Raw genomic sequence first — 16,912 nt, 5'->3', positions numbered from 1 at the left:
TATTAGGACGCGTTCGCGCGTCTTCAATTTACATTCACATTTACATTTATACTTACCCTGTACAACTGTACAAGGGCCAATTTTAGTACGGTACGCCGAAGCAACAAGACACATTGGTGACCTCGAAGCTATTAATTCTAGAGAACTCAATTGGGCTGTCAAAGATGATATCTGCTTCGTCTCCCGTTATATATCCAGCCAGCTCCTCCCCGGTGGCAGCGGCAAAGCGCACGAAACCACATCCTGACCCGAACCCTCGATCCCGTGCGAAAAGTGGCTTCCTCGTTGACGATGACTCCGACGATGAAGATATGCTGCAAGAGCCAGCAACTAAGAGACGGATGCTTAGCAGTCCTAGTGACCAAGCAGCTGTAGAGTACACCGAGCCGTCTTCACCTCCCTCAACAATTCCCAATCTTAACCTTAAGAAAGTTGGGTCGGTACCTCTCGACACCGTTTCACAGCCGAACGAAGATCTCAATAGGAGCCAGCCCTCTATAACCAGCACGTTGTTCCAATCGAGCAATGTATCCTCCATCTTTGACCGATTTACCTCTCGTCAAGCGCAAAGCACATTTAAGATTACTACCTGTTCAGGTAATATAGTCAACGTCAAGCAGCGGAAGGCTGGTGCTGGTGTGTCTTATGAAAGGATAGTTGCTGCGCGGTCGAAAACGAAAGAGGGTCGAGCAAAGAAGAGTTACTATGGCATCGAGATCCACGAGATAATAGAGGCTACTTCCAAGGAACTCACCAACAGAACCTCGGGTTCTAATGCAGTACCGAATCAGCCAATGACTTCCGTGGAAGCTATCAAGAAACCGAAGAAGGCACTCTTATGGACTGAAAAATACCGAGCGAGGAACTTTACAGACTTAGTGGGCGATGACCTTACGAACCGGCAAGTCTTACGCTGGCTAAAAAGATGGGATCCGATAGTTTTCCCGGGAACAGCAAAGTCGAGGTCTGCTACGAGACGACTGGGCGCAAAAGCGGGAGCCGAAGAAGAAAAGCCGCACCGGAAAATTTTGATGCTCACTGGCCCTCCTGGACTGGGGAAAACCACGCTCGCTCATGTTTGCGCGAAGCAGGCGGGTTACGAAGTAATGGAGATAAATGCTAGTGATGACCGTAGTCGGGATGTCGTTAAAACCCGGATTCGCACCAGTTTAGGGACGGAAAACGTCAAAACTGTGCAGCAAAGCAAGCTCCAGGATGGGAAACAACAGAAAGTTGCACGTCCCGTGTGCGTAGTTGTTGACGAAGTTGATGGTGTCGTGACCGGCTCTGGTGGTTCTGGAGAAGGTGGATTTATTAAAGCCCTTATGGACCTGATTACTATGGGAGAGAGAAACGCATCCGGGCAAGATAACACTGCTCAACAGTCAGGGCGTCGTAAAAAGAAAGGTGATGATTTCCGCCAAATGCGGCCTCTTATTCTAATCTGCAATGATATTTATCATCCGTCACTCAGGCCTCTGCGACAGTCAAATCTAGCTGAAGTTATCCACGTCGGCAAACCTACTATTGACGCAGTTGTGACTCGCCTCAAGACAGTGTTCGAGAAAGAGGGTATTCCATGCGAAAAGGACGCTGCGCGAAAGCTATGTGAGGCAGCATGGGGCATGAGCAATGGTATGGACGCAAAGAAGGGCGCAGAGAGCACAGCTGAGGGAGATCTACGAGGTATTATGGTCGTGGGCGAATGGGTTGCAGGTCGTGTCAGGTCTGCATCTCTCAAAGGTCCACTGAGTTTAACACGACAATGGGTTGAACGGAATATTGTCCATGATCTGTCCCATGGCGGTGGTGGTGCGAGAGGCGTAGGGCGTGGTAACGTAAGGGATATCGTCACGCGCATCTTTCAAGATGGCGCTGGGTTTCCAAAGAACAATGTACTCATCACGGCTCCCGTCTTGAAACACCAAAGCGAGCAGCCACAAGCACAGCTGGGATTCTCGGAGCAGCAGAAAAAGTACGGAATGGAGCGCCTGAGAGAGATGGTCGAGACCAGCGGCGATGTGGACAGAGTAATAACAGAGGTCTTCCTAGACTATCCGAACCATGAGTTCAATGACGACTCATTCCTGTCTAAGCCGGACTGCGCTTACGAGTGGATGCATTTCCACGACGCATGTTCGTCGAGGTTGTTCGGAAGCCAAGACTGGGAGTTGGCTCCTTATCTCAGCCAACCTATTCTCGCATGCCACCATTTATTCGCATCGCCTATCCGGCGCGCCAATCTGGCTTACAACCAGAAGTGGGGTGGAGGTAATACCGAGGATGACGCTCCGCCTTTGCCTTTCTCAGGTCCGAGAGCAGACTTCGTCGCTCGCGAGACCGGGAAGGAGAACCGCGCGATACTCCAAGCAATGCAGGCTCAGCTACCGCCGACGCTCATGCGTTCTTTCCGCAGTGCTGAAGATATCGCTACAGATTTCCTTCCATATCTCATCCGCCTAGTGTCTCCGGATGTGAAACCTGTTGTCGTTGGGGGTAGTGGGGATCAACGGAGCACGGCGAGTGTCCGGAAGGACACAGAGAAGGCCATGGTAAAGCGAGCCGCTGATGTGCTAGCTGAAGTCGGCATCGAGCTTCAAAAGGGAAAGATAGAGAGCGAGTCCCCCTTCAGTAGAGGTCCGGAATGGGTTTACCGCATGGAACCGTAAGTACAACATTCTTCACAACGCCAAGTTCCCGGAACCCGGGATTTATTACTGACAAATCTACAGTGACCTCGATGCCCTCGCCACTTTCGAAACATCTGCAGCCGTCATCCACGGTACACAAGCCCCGACACGCTACGCCGTGCGGCAGGTGCTAGACCAGGAATTACAGAAAGCTAAACTGCAGCGGGAGAAGTTGGCCCGACAGGCACGCTTCCGAGGCGGCGACCTGCATGGCGCGGCACCTGAGGACACCTCCTTTATATTCAACGACAACAAGGAGAACAAGACCTCAAAAGTGCCGGGTTTACCTATACTCGGCGTGAAGAAGGACTTCTTCGGACGCGTCATCGAGAACACAGATACTCGCGCTCTGAGGGAGACTGATGCCAACGGTAGGCCTAGAAGCAAGGCCGGCGGAGAAGGGCAAGAAAAGGGCGAGGCTAAGATCTGGGTTACGTTTCACGAAGGCTTGAATAATGCCGTGAGGAAGCCCCTATCGTTAGATGAGCTGCTTAGGGGTTTATAATAGATACCTCATAATAGTGGTTGACGTGTAAATGACTTGGGGTCCTAGGGCATGGCATTGGCTAGGGGCATGCGTATGGTGTTCAGGTTATAATGGCATTTTCATTGTTAAATGAAACCTAGCGCTTGTTTTTAATGATTCACCCTTGATTGGTCTTGGTTTCAACAGGTTCGCTGTATTTCCGGTGGTGAGAAATAGGGCTCGCATGGCTAGTAAATCGCGGATCGCATACTACCTATGATATAGTCCGTTCATCCATGAATCGTTTACTTGATATAGACATTCATAGCTCATCAATTATACACCATATTAGAGTAAGATGCGCCTACGCTCAGACTACGGAACCCTCCGCCAGCGCAGTTATTGTATAGGCTCCCCTTCGGCCTCTCCCATCTGTTCCAACACACTCCGAAACACCTTCGCCTCAGCCTCCATCTCCTCCGCCGTCCGCGGACGTCGCTCCGAATCTTCGATACTGGGGAAGCTACCGCCGGGTTCAGGTCGCTTACCCAGCCGCTGCTGGAGCTTCTTTAGTTCCCGATCCCATCTTCGGTTATCATTAGTATATATATACACTTCCTTTCGGTTTCTCGCTTTTAGGCCACAGGATCTCTTCTCTCCTATTTTCGAGGAGTAGAGGACTTCGCGTAAAATAGAATGAGGGGAGTAGCGACAGAGAACAAACTTACAACGCTCCGCCGACATTCCCGTCCTCCGCCGCCATCAACTCGTAGATCTGGTCGCCGGGGCCAGCTTCTTCCTTGGCCGTGGATCCGCGGATGCGCGGGATGACGTGGACGTGGACGTGCGAGACGGTCTGCCCCGCGTCGGCGCCGTCCTGGATCGCGATGTTGAAGGACCCGGCCTCGGGGGTGCCGGCGACGTCGTTGCTTTGCTGCGAGGAAGATGTGAAGTAGTGCCGTGCTAGCATGCGCTGCACTCGCTGCACGGCTTGGAAGAGGTCGGTTAGCTCGGGCGCGGTGAGCTCTGTGAACCGCTTGTGCGGTTGTCGCGGGCAGATCAGCACGTGTCCGGGTAATAGAGGCTTGAGGTTGACGAGGGCGAAGGAGTGCGGTGTTGTGAGGAAGACCTGGGCGTGGTTAGTTTGTTTGTTTGGTAGAGAGGCTATGGTAGATGATGATATTCATATATCTATCAAGATTCATCTCATTCTTATTTTTTTCTCTCATTCTTGACTTGGGCTATCTACATAGGTATTCAAGCTAGAGCCACAATAGCGGCGCAGCTTTATATAAGTTGACTTACCTGAGGCGTGACCTCAAACGGGCCAAAGTAAATCGGCCCAGTCGACTGAGAACTCATGTTTCGTTTGTGAGCGATGTTTCTGAATATGAGATTGACTATCGAGATGCGATTTCGTTGCATGGCCTGAGTAATTGTAGAGTGTGTGCTATTGCTTAGCAGCCATGTTATATATAAAGCGTGTAGACTGCCCTGCGGTTAAACAAGGAACGCTTTATATTCTAATGTCGTCTTGGCTTAAGTCTTACTACCTATGATGAGGCGCAAAGCTGCTGACTTAGAAAATGGTAATCAAAGGTTTGCAAACTGACCAGAATCGAGTGATGCTAAACGTGATGTTCGATTGAATATAGCTCGGATAAATGCATGATACTCGTTAAACAATCGATTATGTCATTCTTACTGATTGGTTGAATGCTCTTACTATATCTTAGGTAATATTGATACTTGGGTACCTACCTATATTTTAATCGCACCTAGACACAGGTATATAGGTAGGTACCTAAGTGTACACACGTGTAATTTGTGGCAGAGCATTTCTTCTCGCATCTCCAGTACTAGTAGGCATAGGTGATGAATTTCATCATTTATTACTTCTCTCATCTTAAGCCCCACGCGTTGGCTACCTGAAATCACAGCTACTACGTGGGCTGAGTGGCTTAAGCCACTATGTACCGCCCTTTTAATAATGTCCGACGCATGCAGACTTCTATGATAGGCTCCTGAGGTAAAAATGCCTTCAGAAACACCGGCATGGTTCTCGGCCATTACTGGATACTTTATTCGTTTTGCTAGTACGCTATAGCAGATGAGATGAAGTTGAAACCTCTTCAACGGGCCTCATTTTCAGCTATTCAACCCAGCCGTCCTGGCAGAAATCTTCGTTGATTGGCAGCAGGTAGTAGTCCAGTCCTTAGATCGCCAGAAACTTCACTATAGCAGACAATTTAAGTATACATCCAATCAGAGTTTTTAAATCCCAGATCCCACCATATGTATGTGAGCATTCCTATACTCGAATCACTTATTTCCAGATCATCAGGGCTGCGGAGAAGATGCGTTTAAATCCAATGAAAGTTGTTGTACCACAGCTGCGCTTTTCATCCTCCTAGATTTTCTAGTGATGCACAGGAGATGAGAGGGACGGCGGCTCGCGATGTAGAACCTTATCAAAGTCAAGCATCCAATCATCCAATATATTTCTCACCCAGAACGGAGACAGTAGTAACTGCCTCATCTAGATTTGCTGGTTAGAGCGATATAGCAAAGAATCCAGAGGCGTTCTTATCTAGATGCACGTTTGGGACCGATCAGCCATTGAGCTTCTTAGGAACGGTGCTCTTGCATAAGGACCCAGGGGAGATGCGTGTGTTAAGCACACAACCTTCTACGTGTCAGTCTTGAGAGGCATAACTGCTATGTCTTGAGTTACCACTGCCGCCCTCGCATATGCAAGTACTATAGATCCAGATTTCCAATGAGAGCCGAACAGGCTATCGCTAATATGTATCTACTTGCATTTTTGCGTCTTTTTACATATGTGCGGGTTGGACAAGACACTTAAGCGTGAAACTCTCGGCACCTTCAAGGATGAGTTGCGGTGACGTATAAGACAAGGGAGACGAGAAGACAAGAGGTAGAAGGCCCTACGGCTATCCTTTTACAGCAACGAAGCACCTATCATTTTCGTTCGTGAGTTTGCTACCTGAAGCTATGCCCTATTGCGATGCACGAGCCGTACTATATTTATAAAATAGAAGGCTACCTGTTAAACTACATACCTTAGGTACTAAGGTCTACTGAGTCTCCTCAATAACGAGATGTCTAGGTTAGGTAGTGTTCGTAACGCTTAAAGGAAACTAAAAATTCAATATTGGCTGCAGGTTGCAATAGTTTCTGTTGCAAAAAGCGTGACAGCGCCCAAATCCTCCTTGGCAAGGTCATGAATACGAGACCTCTCCGGGTTTTAGGTATTCCACCGCCGAATTTTTTACTGGTAACATCTCCTACTGTACGGTACGGGGCAGCCCGCTTCGGTTACAGCGCTGGACGACAACGGTGGATAGGTACCGTAGCGGCAGTGTATGGGTTTCAGGAATCATATTTCTCATTCTAACCTTTGTTATGGCTAATACGATATTTTACAAAATAATCATTCTTTTGAAAATAATCATTCCTTGTAAAAGAATGATTCCCGGAATCTAAAGGCTCTGATTGGCCAGAATAAGTGGGGGTTTCCGCACGTGACTTAAAAAAGGTTAAAAATCAAAAAAGCTAGGATGCCTGGGACTCGAATCCCAGGCTCCTAGCCCCACCAGAACATCCCCGCTAATGCGGGAGTGTTTTGATTGAGCTAACGGCTCTAGTGGGTGGCCAGTCCACTAGTGCTGTTGACAATTGGTCCGTTGTTAAACCCTATTACCCACACTTTCATTTTTTAATATTATTGGGCCAATTAGAGAAACTAAGCAATGATATCCTGTACAAGAATCATTCCGCCCCCAAAATATGATATCTCAAAACCACACTCTGCCGGTATGGTATCTAGCGCTCGCTAGCATGCGCGTAACAAATACATAGGGGATTTAGCTTGGCACAGCCATGGTCATTAAAAAGAGGCAAGTGTTCTATTATAATCCTTCTATGCCTGTGTCTGTGCTTGTAGTTGCGTAAGTACTCTGCGGAATCGTTTCGACATGATTAATACCTACCTCTAGACGATGAAGGAGAAAAAAAAAGATATTAAAGGTTTATCTATTGCGTCCGATCGAACTTTCACTATGGATGTTCCCACGCAACCCGCGTCCGATTACCACGAGTCGGCCTAGTAGCATGGGTCAAGCGGCAGGCCGTGCCGCCAAACGATCCGTTAACGCTACATATTTGGGGCTGTTCTACCCAGTAAAGCTCGGACGTGAAACTTTTCATAGTGCATAGTGCGTGCTCTTGGGGTCGTTAAGTGAAGGATTGGATTATCGAAACAGAAATCATCTGTAGGTTAGAGAATTGTAGGATGACATATTTCAAGTTTGTTAGCTTGTGATAATAGGTCGACTTAGACTTCTAATTATATGAATAGGTAAGTATATAGTGAATGAAAGCTTGGAGTGATCATATGTCGTACCTTGCTGTTTTCCTTGTGCCTGACATTACCGATTAAAGCTTAGCTGCACGGGGCCTGGCTTTCGCTTTCAAGTGCCGCCACGCTATGCTACGCCATGTTATCATTGATGGTTGCTAAAGATCGCTATTTGATGGTTAGCCCGGAGAGTCTTCACATCAAATGACTACATGTAATCTTCGTCTAATATGTATGTATATCGCTAGGGTTATATTAGGTAAGCCGTATACGTGTAAGTGGACAGTACCTGTAGTGAGCAATTTTGTTGTAGTTTGCCGATAACCTAGGTATTTCATTGGTCGCGATTCACATTAGAGGCCGCTCCCAAGCCGTTTCCACTAGCTTTAGCTTGAACCTTAAGTGCCTACATTCTTATTACAGTGTATTAATAAGATTCGTCGTTTACTTAACTCGCTTCTGATACATAACATACAGTGGTCCTGTAAGTCTTAAACATAGACTCAGACTCTCCAGTATGTAATTTGAAGGATTTTCGAGGGCCAGGTCTATCCCGTATCCCTATGTAGAAACTTGGGTGTATTGAGAGTTTGCCATTGGATGCACGCTTACATGCCCTATGTACCTTCATATAACCATGTACCGTACCCAAATTCTTTTTTCACCAACCCGCACCCTGTCAAATGCGTGGCCCCTAATAGGACCAAGTTCGGCCAGGGTGGTAGCGATTCGGATGTTACATACATGATGTAGGTACAGGTAAGTGGCCAGGAAGAATGCGTCCCATAGGTATGCAAAAAGTAACTAGTTACTCGAACAAATGATTAAATTCCTACGAATCGCTAGATATTACGAGGTACTTATTACTTATATGCTACGTAACACGACCGAATTCGATATGTACAATAACTCTGAATTACTCCACTAAAAGGTGATTGTCCACAGTACCCGCGTACCCGTCAGCCCGTTAACATCGAGCCTGCCAACCCAAGGGTTCCCCCCCTGTGTGTGACTTCATTTCGCAAAGTCCATTTAATCGCCCTTTCCCTGTTGTTCCTGCTGTCCCTGCCACACGCACTGACTGAAAATAGTAGTTGCCAACGACGCTACCCCCGTTTCTGATTTTTTTTTCTTTTCCCTTATGTGAAGTTCCTTGTAAGTGTTCCATATCTCTCCCCACTGCCAACCGCCACAGTCCCTCTATCGGTTCCCTCTACACTTCTCCCCAAGAAACTGAACCACCTCGAACCACTACCACCACCACCAAATCTGGAGCCCAATCCAAAACTTGCAACATTCCAACACGAACGAGCTCCGTCCTCATGCCTGCGCTGGAAACGCATTGAAGCAGTTCGCGTCGACCCCAATATCCACAACTTCCTTTTTTTTTTTTTTTTTCAGTCATCGCTAATTGGTCTCTTAGTCTGACTAAAGCGACTAAAGTAAAGGAGAGACATCAATATAATCTGCGTGTAATAACGTCCCGGTTGCTGCGGTGCGACAGCATTTTGGAGGTCCTGTCAATTCGAGCAAGACGCAGTTAGTAACTGCACGAATTGGTTTGCGATAGATCTCGGCGAACCGAATCGGCCGGTGGTATTCAGTTCAATACTTTACTGATTATATGCATAATTCGAGTTAATCCGCGCCCATGGCGATAATCAGTCTGCGGCGATCGTTACCCAGCATCATCGACAGGAACCCACCATCGCGCATTGCGATATAGCCTCTCTAATATTTCCTACAACCAAGGCCGACCATCGACCTTTGGAAATATGGCCTTGTGGCCTTTCCGCCGCAGGGGCTCGCGCAAGCGATCTCGAACGCCAGCCCTTGGTTCCGATGCCGACACTTCAGAGCGTGGTCGTCAACCGCAACCACCATCGCGAACTCAGACCGAACCCGTCGATATTACAACAGGCAATGAGTCCCTAAGAGGAAATCGAGATGGTCCTCACAAGTTGCAACGGCGTCAACGTACCTATAGCTTCTCCCCCGGGCGTCGAGACTCCATACGCGTTGCCAAGACAAAAAAGGGACCGGTTGCATCGTTACCTGCTGACTCTATACCGACCGTCGCAGATGAAGCATATAGGAGTCACGGACTGCCACCGGGGTCCAACGACGATCTCGCGACTCGAGTGCCGACTTTGCATCATGAGAACTCACGAAACAAACGGCGGGGCCAGCCTTTGCCACGAAAAAAGTCCAGTAAACGCCGGAAAGAGGACCATAGCCGGGAGGCTGAAATCAAGGCTATGAGCCAGTTTATGCCAGTACGCCCTGCTGCGGACGCCTGGCCAGCTGGCCGCTTAATGAAAAGGGAGAGCAGACGGACAAGGCCGGGTTCACGCAGGAACTGGGATGAACCTTCCTCCGATATTTCATTGCCTATGCCTCGCTCTATCCATTCGGCTATGTCGACGGACTCGGAACAACTCTCTTGGAAGGTCTCTGTCTTCGAGGCTCTTGCACCTCGCCCGACACTGCGATGTGCTTCCAATCCTGTTTATGGACCAGCAGCCAGCAGTGCGTTAACCCGATCTCAGTCCACGAAGCGAAAGCTTGCAGAAAGGAGCCCAATTCCCGAAGCCACACTCCGAGCCCATAAGAGGATTGATAATCTAGCGGACGACTTAGATGCATCAGATCTACGGGAATTGATGGAGCGAGACAAGCGGAGGAGAGAAAGGAAGAAAGAAAAAGAACGTGAAAGGATAGAGAGACGTCTCGCTAGGAGAGCAGAGAAGCAGCGAGCAGAAGAAGCCGAGGCTGTTAAGAGCGGTACTCCACCGCCCCAAAATCTGGAAAGAGGTGTTCTAGGTCGTGAAATAGCTGGCGAAGATCCGGCTTCAGTAGTTATCACATCATCGAGAAGGAGACGCTCGGACGACTCGCCACAGAGACATAGCAGGCAGCAGGAGGAATTGGAAACCCGTGGGGATTCACCAAAACCTCTAGATGAGTTCCATCGCACAGAAAGTATTCCCCTTGAGCCGTCAACTCCAGCTAAGGCTCCAGAATCCGAGCAAGTGCCCGAGTCTTCCCAAAAGCAGCATCAGCAGCCATCTTCGCGCTCCTCGAGCCCGAAAATTTTAAGTTTCATTCGTACAAGGACATCGCGCTCGAGGTCACCCAAAGATTCCGCCCGAACTAGGGCTGATGTTGAACAACCTTCACCTTCATTAACTAAGCTAGACTATGCAGAGTCTGGTAGCAGGGTTTCTGATGCCGGCTCCTCGAAACCATGGAGGTCATTCTTCAGATGGGGTAAGAATAAGCGCAGTTCCGGCCCGTCATCTTTTTCGAACACTTCGCGAGATTCCATGTCAGCAGGCCCACCGCCAGCACACCAAAATTACGTACCGCGAAAAATTAGCTCAGGCGTACCCAAGAGAACTATGTCTCGTTTCCGAGAGGACCTCCCCGAGTTGCCTATATCCCCCCCGGACTCGCGAGTGGCATCCCCTGATGCCGATCCTCTACCTGTGGACCCCCTGCCCGCAATCCCTGATGACGTGCAGATGCGCTATGATACGCCAACATCGGGCCGTCGATCACACGACGTTATGCGAGCGACTCCTATTTCCTGGCAGCGAGATGAAATCCAGTCGTCGCCGGCGCCACATTCTATGTCGCTCGCCTCTATCGATTCGGAGGCATCTTGGCTCTCGGGCCGCATTAATAGGAAGCGAGCCTCATCGGGTATGAGAAACTCGCTTCAACAGTATGCTCAACCTGCTTTCTCTACGGAATGTGAGGAGCATGCTTCAGACGACGAGAATATCGTCGAGGATGAGTATATGAATAGCGTCGTCCCCACTCACTCACATGAAAAATCTACAGGCGAAGCTCGTCCGAGCAGCGATGAGGAAGATGAAGACCGTGAAGCTAAGTGGGGTGCTGTTGGTCAGACACCCACCGTGCACCACAGAGATACCATGCGAAGCAGAGAAGGCTTTCTTCAGTCTTTTGATGACGATGATGAGAAAGATCTCGAGAAATACAGCGACGATGAGGAAGAGGGTCAAAGTCCTGTTCAACCGCAGAGAGCAACTAGCGTTAACCTTGATAAGGGTCATGCTAGGAACTTCAGTGCGGGTAGCGCTAAGCTGCTAGAGATATCCCCTCGCGCATCTAGTGAGAACAGGCAGAGTTTAGTCGACCGTGGCACTCAGTAGTGCCATACGCTGACTAGGAACGAGTGGGTTGACACTACTTGGCACCAAATATTTCAACACAAAATAGGTGCACGATTTAAGCCAGGAGATACGATTGACATTCATTTCCCCTTCCCTTACGTTTACATACGACCAACAACTACCAGCTCAACCACATTCATTTGACATTTCCTTCCTCTCTCAGATACCGACCTTATTCACTCATTACGACCTTTCTTTTCATGTTTCAACACATAAAACACCACGAAAAAAAGTTGAAAAAGAAAAAAAGTATCCGGTCTATCTCCTGGCTCAATGATCGGAATATTACACCCTTTCAGGGTCAACCAAGAAAATGGAAATCCCCAGCTTCATTACCCAGCCAAATGCGCTACCCTCATTAAACATTTCGATGTGCATATCACTCCCACGATATGCCATGCGTCTCTATCGACTTCTTTACTTCATATTTCCAGAAACATGTGGAGGAGGGGTAAAATATGGCTTGTTTTTTTTATTCTTGATATACCGCGATACCACAGGGGTTATGTGTTTTTATTGCGCGTGGCTTTGCTATCTGTTTTTGATACCACTCATATTCTGCTGCAGCGCAGGGGTTCATGAGGCGTCCAGAGAGATGCCCACAGTCAGTGATGCATAGATGTCTTCTCACACACTGACCGACCTAAATTTCGATAGCTTGTACTTCGGTCTATTCGAATTGATACCTCTTAGGCAGGGCTAAGGATTCGTGCATGCTAGGCAAGCGCATCAAATCCACAATATTCTCGTGGGATTATTTGATGTTAACTCACATGCTCTTATGGGAGACTACTGGGAGTTTACTAGCTAACCCGATCGCAATGCGTTTTTCGGTTTTCGAATAGACATGCTTGGGTGAAGGGGCCTAGGTTGGCGAGCAGGCAAGGGAACAGGTGTTCAGGATTGGGAAAAATTAGATGTTCGAATCAAACTAGAGGTGTTCGGGAATATCTGCGAGGCCGACTTGGGCCATTTATACCCTTGCCTTGCCTGTAACGTCGGAGTTTAGGTTGGTCACATTGTGTACATGTATGAAGTATAATGCTTGTAGACTTGCGAGCTAGAGAAGAACATTTGTTTTCGATCAATTTCATCGAGGGCCAATTCAGTTGTGAAATATAGTCTTATATGATCGCCATCGGATTCATGCAGACCCCCCTGGTATGTATTCAAGGACTTGTAAATCCGGACGCCTGGTTCTCGCACATCAGCACTTTCTTTAGTGTAACCCAAAGGATCACGGGTATGCAGTAAGATAATTTGGAATTTGGAATTTGGTTAACCATGCAGAACCGTCATATTCAAATTGTGACGTGTCGAATGCTATTATAAGTTGGTCATGTATATTTCAGAGCAAAAGATTACCACGTGATTAATAACCTTTTTTATTATTTATGGTTATTTTCAACGCCGCGGACATAACAAGCGATAGTCCTTTACTAATACTATTTACGAGATATGCGATTTGGAATATTTTATGGAATCAAATTTACAATGGTCGGGGAAATATTTTAGATCACGCATGGATTAACTGCCAAACGCCACGAAACGCAGGCTAAAGCGCGTTATAAGCCACACTTAAAAAGGATAAAAATCACGTCATGAAAAGAACTGACAAATCAAAATTTACATCATCAGCTAGAAAGAGGTAGTTTGCCTTATTTAAACAGTAACACTCGATCTATTCGGCAACGCATTATTGATCCGAGTAGTGTACCTAGGTACCATAGCGGAGGTGGGGGGTTTTAGGGAACGGTTCCACCCACGAAATGGTTCCGTATGGTGTAACGTTTTTAAGTTTTAAAGCTTTTGATTGGTTGGATCTGGATATTAGTGGGGCTGATTTTTATTTTTAAAATTTTACGTTGTAAAAACCGTTTTTTAACTGTAAAACCATTCCATTTTATATAATCGTTATTTGTATTATAATCGTTTTAATTGTTTTTATTGTAAAAAGTTAAAAAAAAAAAATTTTTAAAATTTTTTTTTTTAAATTAAAATTGTACTTTTTTCGAAATAAAAGTTATAAAAGCTAAAATTAAATAAATTACATTTTAAAATAATTTAATAAAATTGGTTACTTTGTTTTATTAATTTAAACGTTTAAATTTTAAATTTTATTAATTAATAATAAAGTTTACGGTTATATAAACGTAAAAGTTATGGGTTTAAAAACTAATTTTTTTTAATTTTTTTGACTTTTACTTTATTTTTCACGTAAAAATCACGTGGAAGTCACGTGAAAGTCACGTGAATAGTAAAATCGTTTTATTTTACGAAACCATTTCATTTTTTAGAATTATTTTATTTTATAAAATGTACCAACCTAATTATAATGATATTTGTATATAAAATAATATCAAAAATCGGAATAGTTGTATAGACCCACCAAGCTCCGCTATGGTAGGTAGGCACGCATCAATTACGCACCTACGAAACACAAGCTTACAATTACATTTTTTGGCACAGCCTTGCCCCCTTCCCGTTCCTTAGAGCTAATACAGATACATAAAACCCACCAACACCCCGCGTCTTTTTCCCACTTGCAAATCAATTTTTCCCCTCCATGTCAAGAAACTTATTCCGAACAGCCCAGTCTACTTCTAGGCAATCTCTTTATAGACCGTCGCATATCTCATCATTGAGGCAGTTTCATACTACGTCGCCCAGAATGACTGTACACAACTACCAGACGTAAGTCGCATATGTGTTTAAACCCTTCCCGAGACAAAAAAAAGCGGCTGCATTAGACCTAATATACCCCGCGCTATTATATGCTCCGTGTCTCCGATATGTCGACGGCATGCTAACATTGCGCAAAGCGCCGACTCCTTCAAGGAGGCCGTCAAAGTTAACAAGGTCGTCCTGCTCGATTGCTTTGCCACCTGGTGCGGTCCTTGCAAGGCCATTGCTCCTATCCTAGCGAAGTGAGTTCCAGATCCGAAATCCCTCATAAGCGAGGCGCTATATATTACTGCGCGCCGAATTAGAGCTTCTCTATATCATTATCGCCTAAAACCCTTATACCCAGGGTGACGCGTCGCTAACCATGTATAACGATAGCCACTCGAACGAGGAGCAGTTCAAGGACATCCATTTCGCCAAGATCGACGTCGACGACCTGCCCGACCTAGCCCAGGAGCTCGGAGTCACCGCCATGCCTACCTTCCTGCTCTTCAAGGACGGCGAGTTGGCGCCTGCTGAGAAGCTCGTCGGCGCGAACCCTAACGCGCTCGTTACGCTTCTCAAGAAGAACGCCGCCTAATTGGTGACCCATTCGTTGGGTGGGGTCGGTCGGTTGAGAACGAAGTATGAATAGAGGGGCGTACGAACTTGGCGTCGGCCGAGAAAGGATATCCCACAGAGTTCGAGGTCGCATTCATCGGCACGGGTGGTCGCGGAGGAGGCTTTGTCGCGCTCATGCGTATGGTTTCTGCTTTGTGAATAGAGTAGGGTTTACCCAAACCTGAATGAATGAATAATTCCTACTGCACAGAGTATTTCAGCCATGATGTCTTGTGATATCGATATCGACGGAGCGGCGAATGTCTTTTAGGTAATATTTGTAAGTTGATATTGTCGAAGACATCGGGTGATGAAGCCTGATCGCTTACTGGTAGTGACATATTCAATCTTTAGAATCGAAAAAGTGAAGATGAAAGGCTAATAGCTGTTTTTATGCAATGTAGAAACTATTTAACATGTCTTCTTATATTACTTCCAAGCGGAAGACAGTATCCAATCCTCATCTACTAATATAGTAGGAGTTTATTACGGTATATATTTATTAAAGTTGACGAACTAAGATTGGGCATACGTTTAATTTGCGCTGCTTAATGGATGATATAAGTAACCTCGACTAATAACTAAACTTGAGAATGGTTATGTATCATTTTACCCGCACTTGATGATGTAGCCAGTAGTCTTATGTTACAAACTCATCTTTTCATGAACTTTTATAATACGTAATAGTTAATAGATACCTAGCTTTCCTTTTACTTTTATCAGGACGCTTACTTCATTTTCTAGGTCGAGTTTATAAGAAATTGGGTTTACTCAACCTACCTTACCAGGTAGGTGTTTATAAGTACATCGCATTTAACCCTATAATCATAGATTTAAGTAGAGTTTACATTTATAGGTGAGGGTAGTTTGGGTAAAGGAAAGAACTGTAAACTATATAAATTCTACGCTTGAGAAAGTCGAACGAACCGAGCTTATTCTGAGGTTGGTAGGAGGCGTGGGAACAATTATGTTATTCCGCAATAGGGCCTCAAACCCAATTATTCATTCCAGATAACTTGTTTAAAATACTGATGGCGTTTATCTTGTATAAAGGGGGGTGTTGCTGATATTTGACTTTTATGCTGAGCATTAAACCTGAGAATATATTCCTCGTGTTATATTTGCTAAGGCGCAACGGGAAAACAGGAACCACACTCTTTCTGTTGCACGAAGAGCTATATTGGGTATCTAATTTATCTATCACAGAACCCGTAGGTAATATCTATAACTACAAGCTCCTTGCTCCTCGTGTCTCGATGATCTTGCGGCGAATCTTCTAATAGCGTTATTGGACTTCAAGAACTGGGTATTGGGACTTTAGATGAGACATCTACCTAAAACAAAGGACTCGTTTAGTATGTATGTAAGGTACCTAGGGCCTAGTTAGGTAGTCACAAGCTTCCATAGTTAGGTCTGGAATTCCTTGCAGAATAACGAAATTGTTTCCATGGCTTCCCGTTCCACCCCCGTGATACTGGGTAGGTAGATAGGTACAGAGTAAAATTTGTTTAGTGCAAATGCACTTTTGAGATTGATGAAAATGTCTCTGCTAGTACCATTGCACGAAGCCGTCCGAAAAACAGGTATTTCATAGTAGCAGTCTGTTTGGTAGACTACTGTTAAGTATCAAACCATGGGAGAGCCAATAGTTGCAACTAAGATAGCTCAGTCCGACTATTTTGGAGTTTGATTTGTTGATCGAAGAGGTTACGCTACCGGGTCTCACGTGGTGGAATAATATATTGACTTTCGATATCGAATACCGGATATGGAAAAAAATATATCTATCCTAAGGGCTGTAGAAATAAAGGCTTAAACTTCCGTCTGTACCTAACGAACGGAATGATATGTGAGAAGATGTTACATCACAAGATAACGTTGAAAGTGA

General features: G+C 46.1%; 4 protein-coding genes across 4 annotated transcripts; 3 read left to right on the top strand and 1 right to left on the bottom strand.

Annotated features, from left to right (window-relative positions):
- The first annotated feature begins 5 nt into the window (after positions 1 to 5).
- On the top strand, positions 6 to 3,375 carry F4817DRAFT_63316 (uncharacterized protein). Its single transcript, XM_049307700.1, has 2 exons — positions 6 to 2,665; positions 2,733 to 3,375. Exons 1-2 carry the CDS (start codon positions 165 to 167, stop codon positions 3,193 to 3,195), a joined length of 2,964 nt encoding a protein of 987 aa, XP_049160415.1. The 5' UTR covers positions 6 to 164; the 3' UTR covers positions 3,196 to 3,375.
- A 180-nt stretch (positions 3,376 to 3,555) lies between these two features.
- Positions 3,556 to 4,518, bottom strand: F4817DRAFT_314639 (HIT domain-containing protein; the record flags this gene model as incomplete). Its single annotated transcript, XM_049300436.1, has 3 exons — positions 3,556 to 3,742; positions 3,885 to 4,285; positions 4,462 to 4,518. 3 exons carry the CDS (start codon positions 4,516 to 4,518, stop codon positions 3,556 to 3,558), a joined length of 645 nt encoding a protein of 214 aa, XP_049160414.1.
- A 4,614-nt stretch (positions 4,519 to 9,132) lies between these two features.
- On the top strand, positions 9,133 to 11,885 carry F4817DRAFT_63298 (uncharacterized protein). Its single transcript, XM_049307699.1, has one exon. The coding sequence runs from the start codon at positions 9,313 to 9,315 to the stop codon at positions 11,716 to 11,718; it is 2,406 nt and encodes an 801-aa protein (XP_049160413.1). The 5' UTR covers positions 9,133 to 9,312; the 3' UTR covers positions 11,719 to 11,885.
- Positions 11,886 to 14,060: 2,175 nt separating this feature from the next.
- On the top strand, positions 14,061 to 15,482 carry F4817DRAFT_333725 (thioredoxin-domain-containing protein). The gene is made up of 3 exons (XM_049302791.1): positions 14,061 to 14,433; positions 14,562 to 14,666; positions 14,803 to 15,482. The coding sequence occupies exons 1-3, from the start codon at positions 14,306 to 14,308 to the stop codon at positions 15,002 to 15,004; spliced, it is 435 nt and encodes a 144-aa protein (XP_049160412.1). The 5' UTR covers positions 14,061 to 14,305; the 3' UTR covers positions 15,005 to 15,482.
- The last annotated feature ends 1,430 nt before the right edge of the window (positions 15,483 to 16,912 follow it).

Source organism: Daldinia loculata, assembly GCF_022478755.1.
Source record: "Daldinia loculata strain CBS 113971 unplaced genomic scaffold F4817scaffold_16, whole genome shotgun sequence".
Taxonomy (NCBI): domain Eukaryota; kingdom Fungi; phylum Ascomycota; class Sordariomycetes; order Xylariales; family Hypoxylaceae; genus Daldinia; species Daldinia loculata.
The sequence above is the reverse complement of the archived record's forward strand: the minus strand, read 5'-3'. Positions and strand labels throughout refer to the sequence as shown.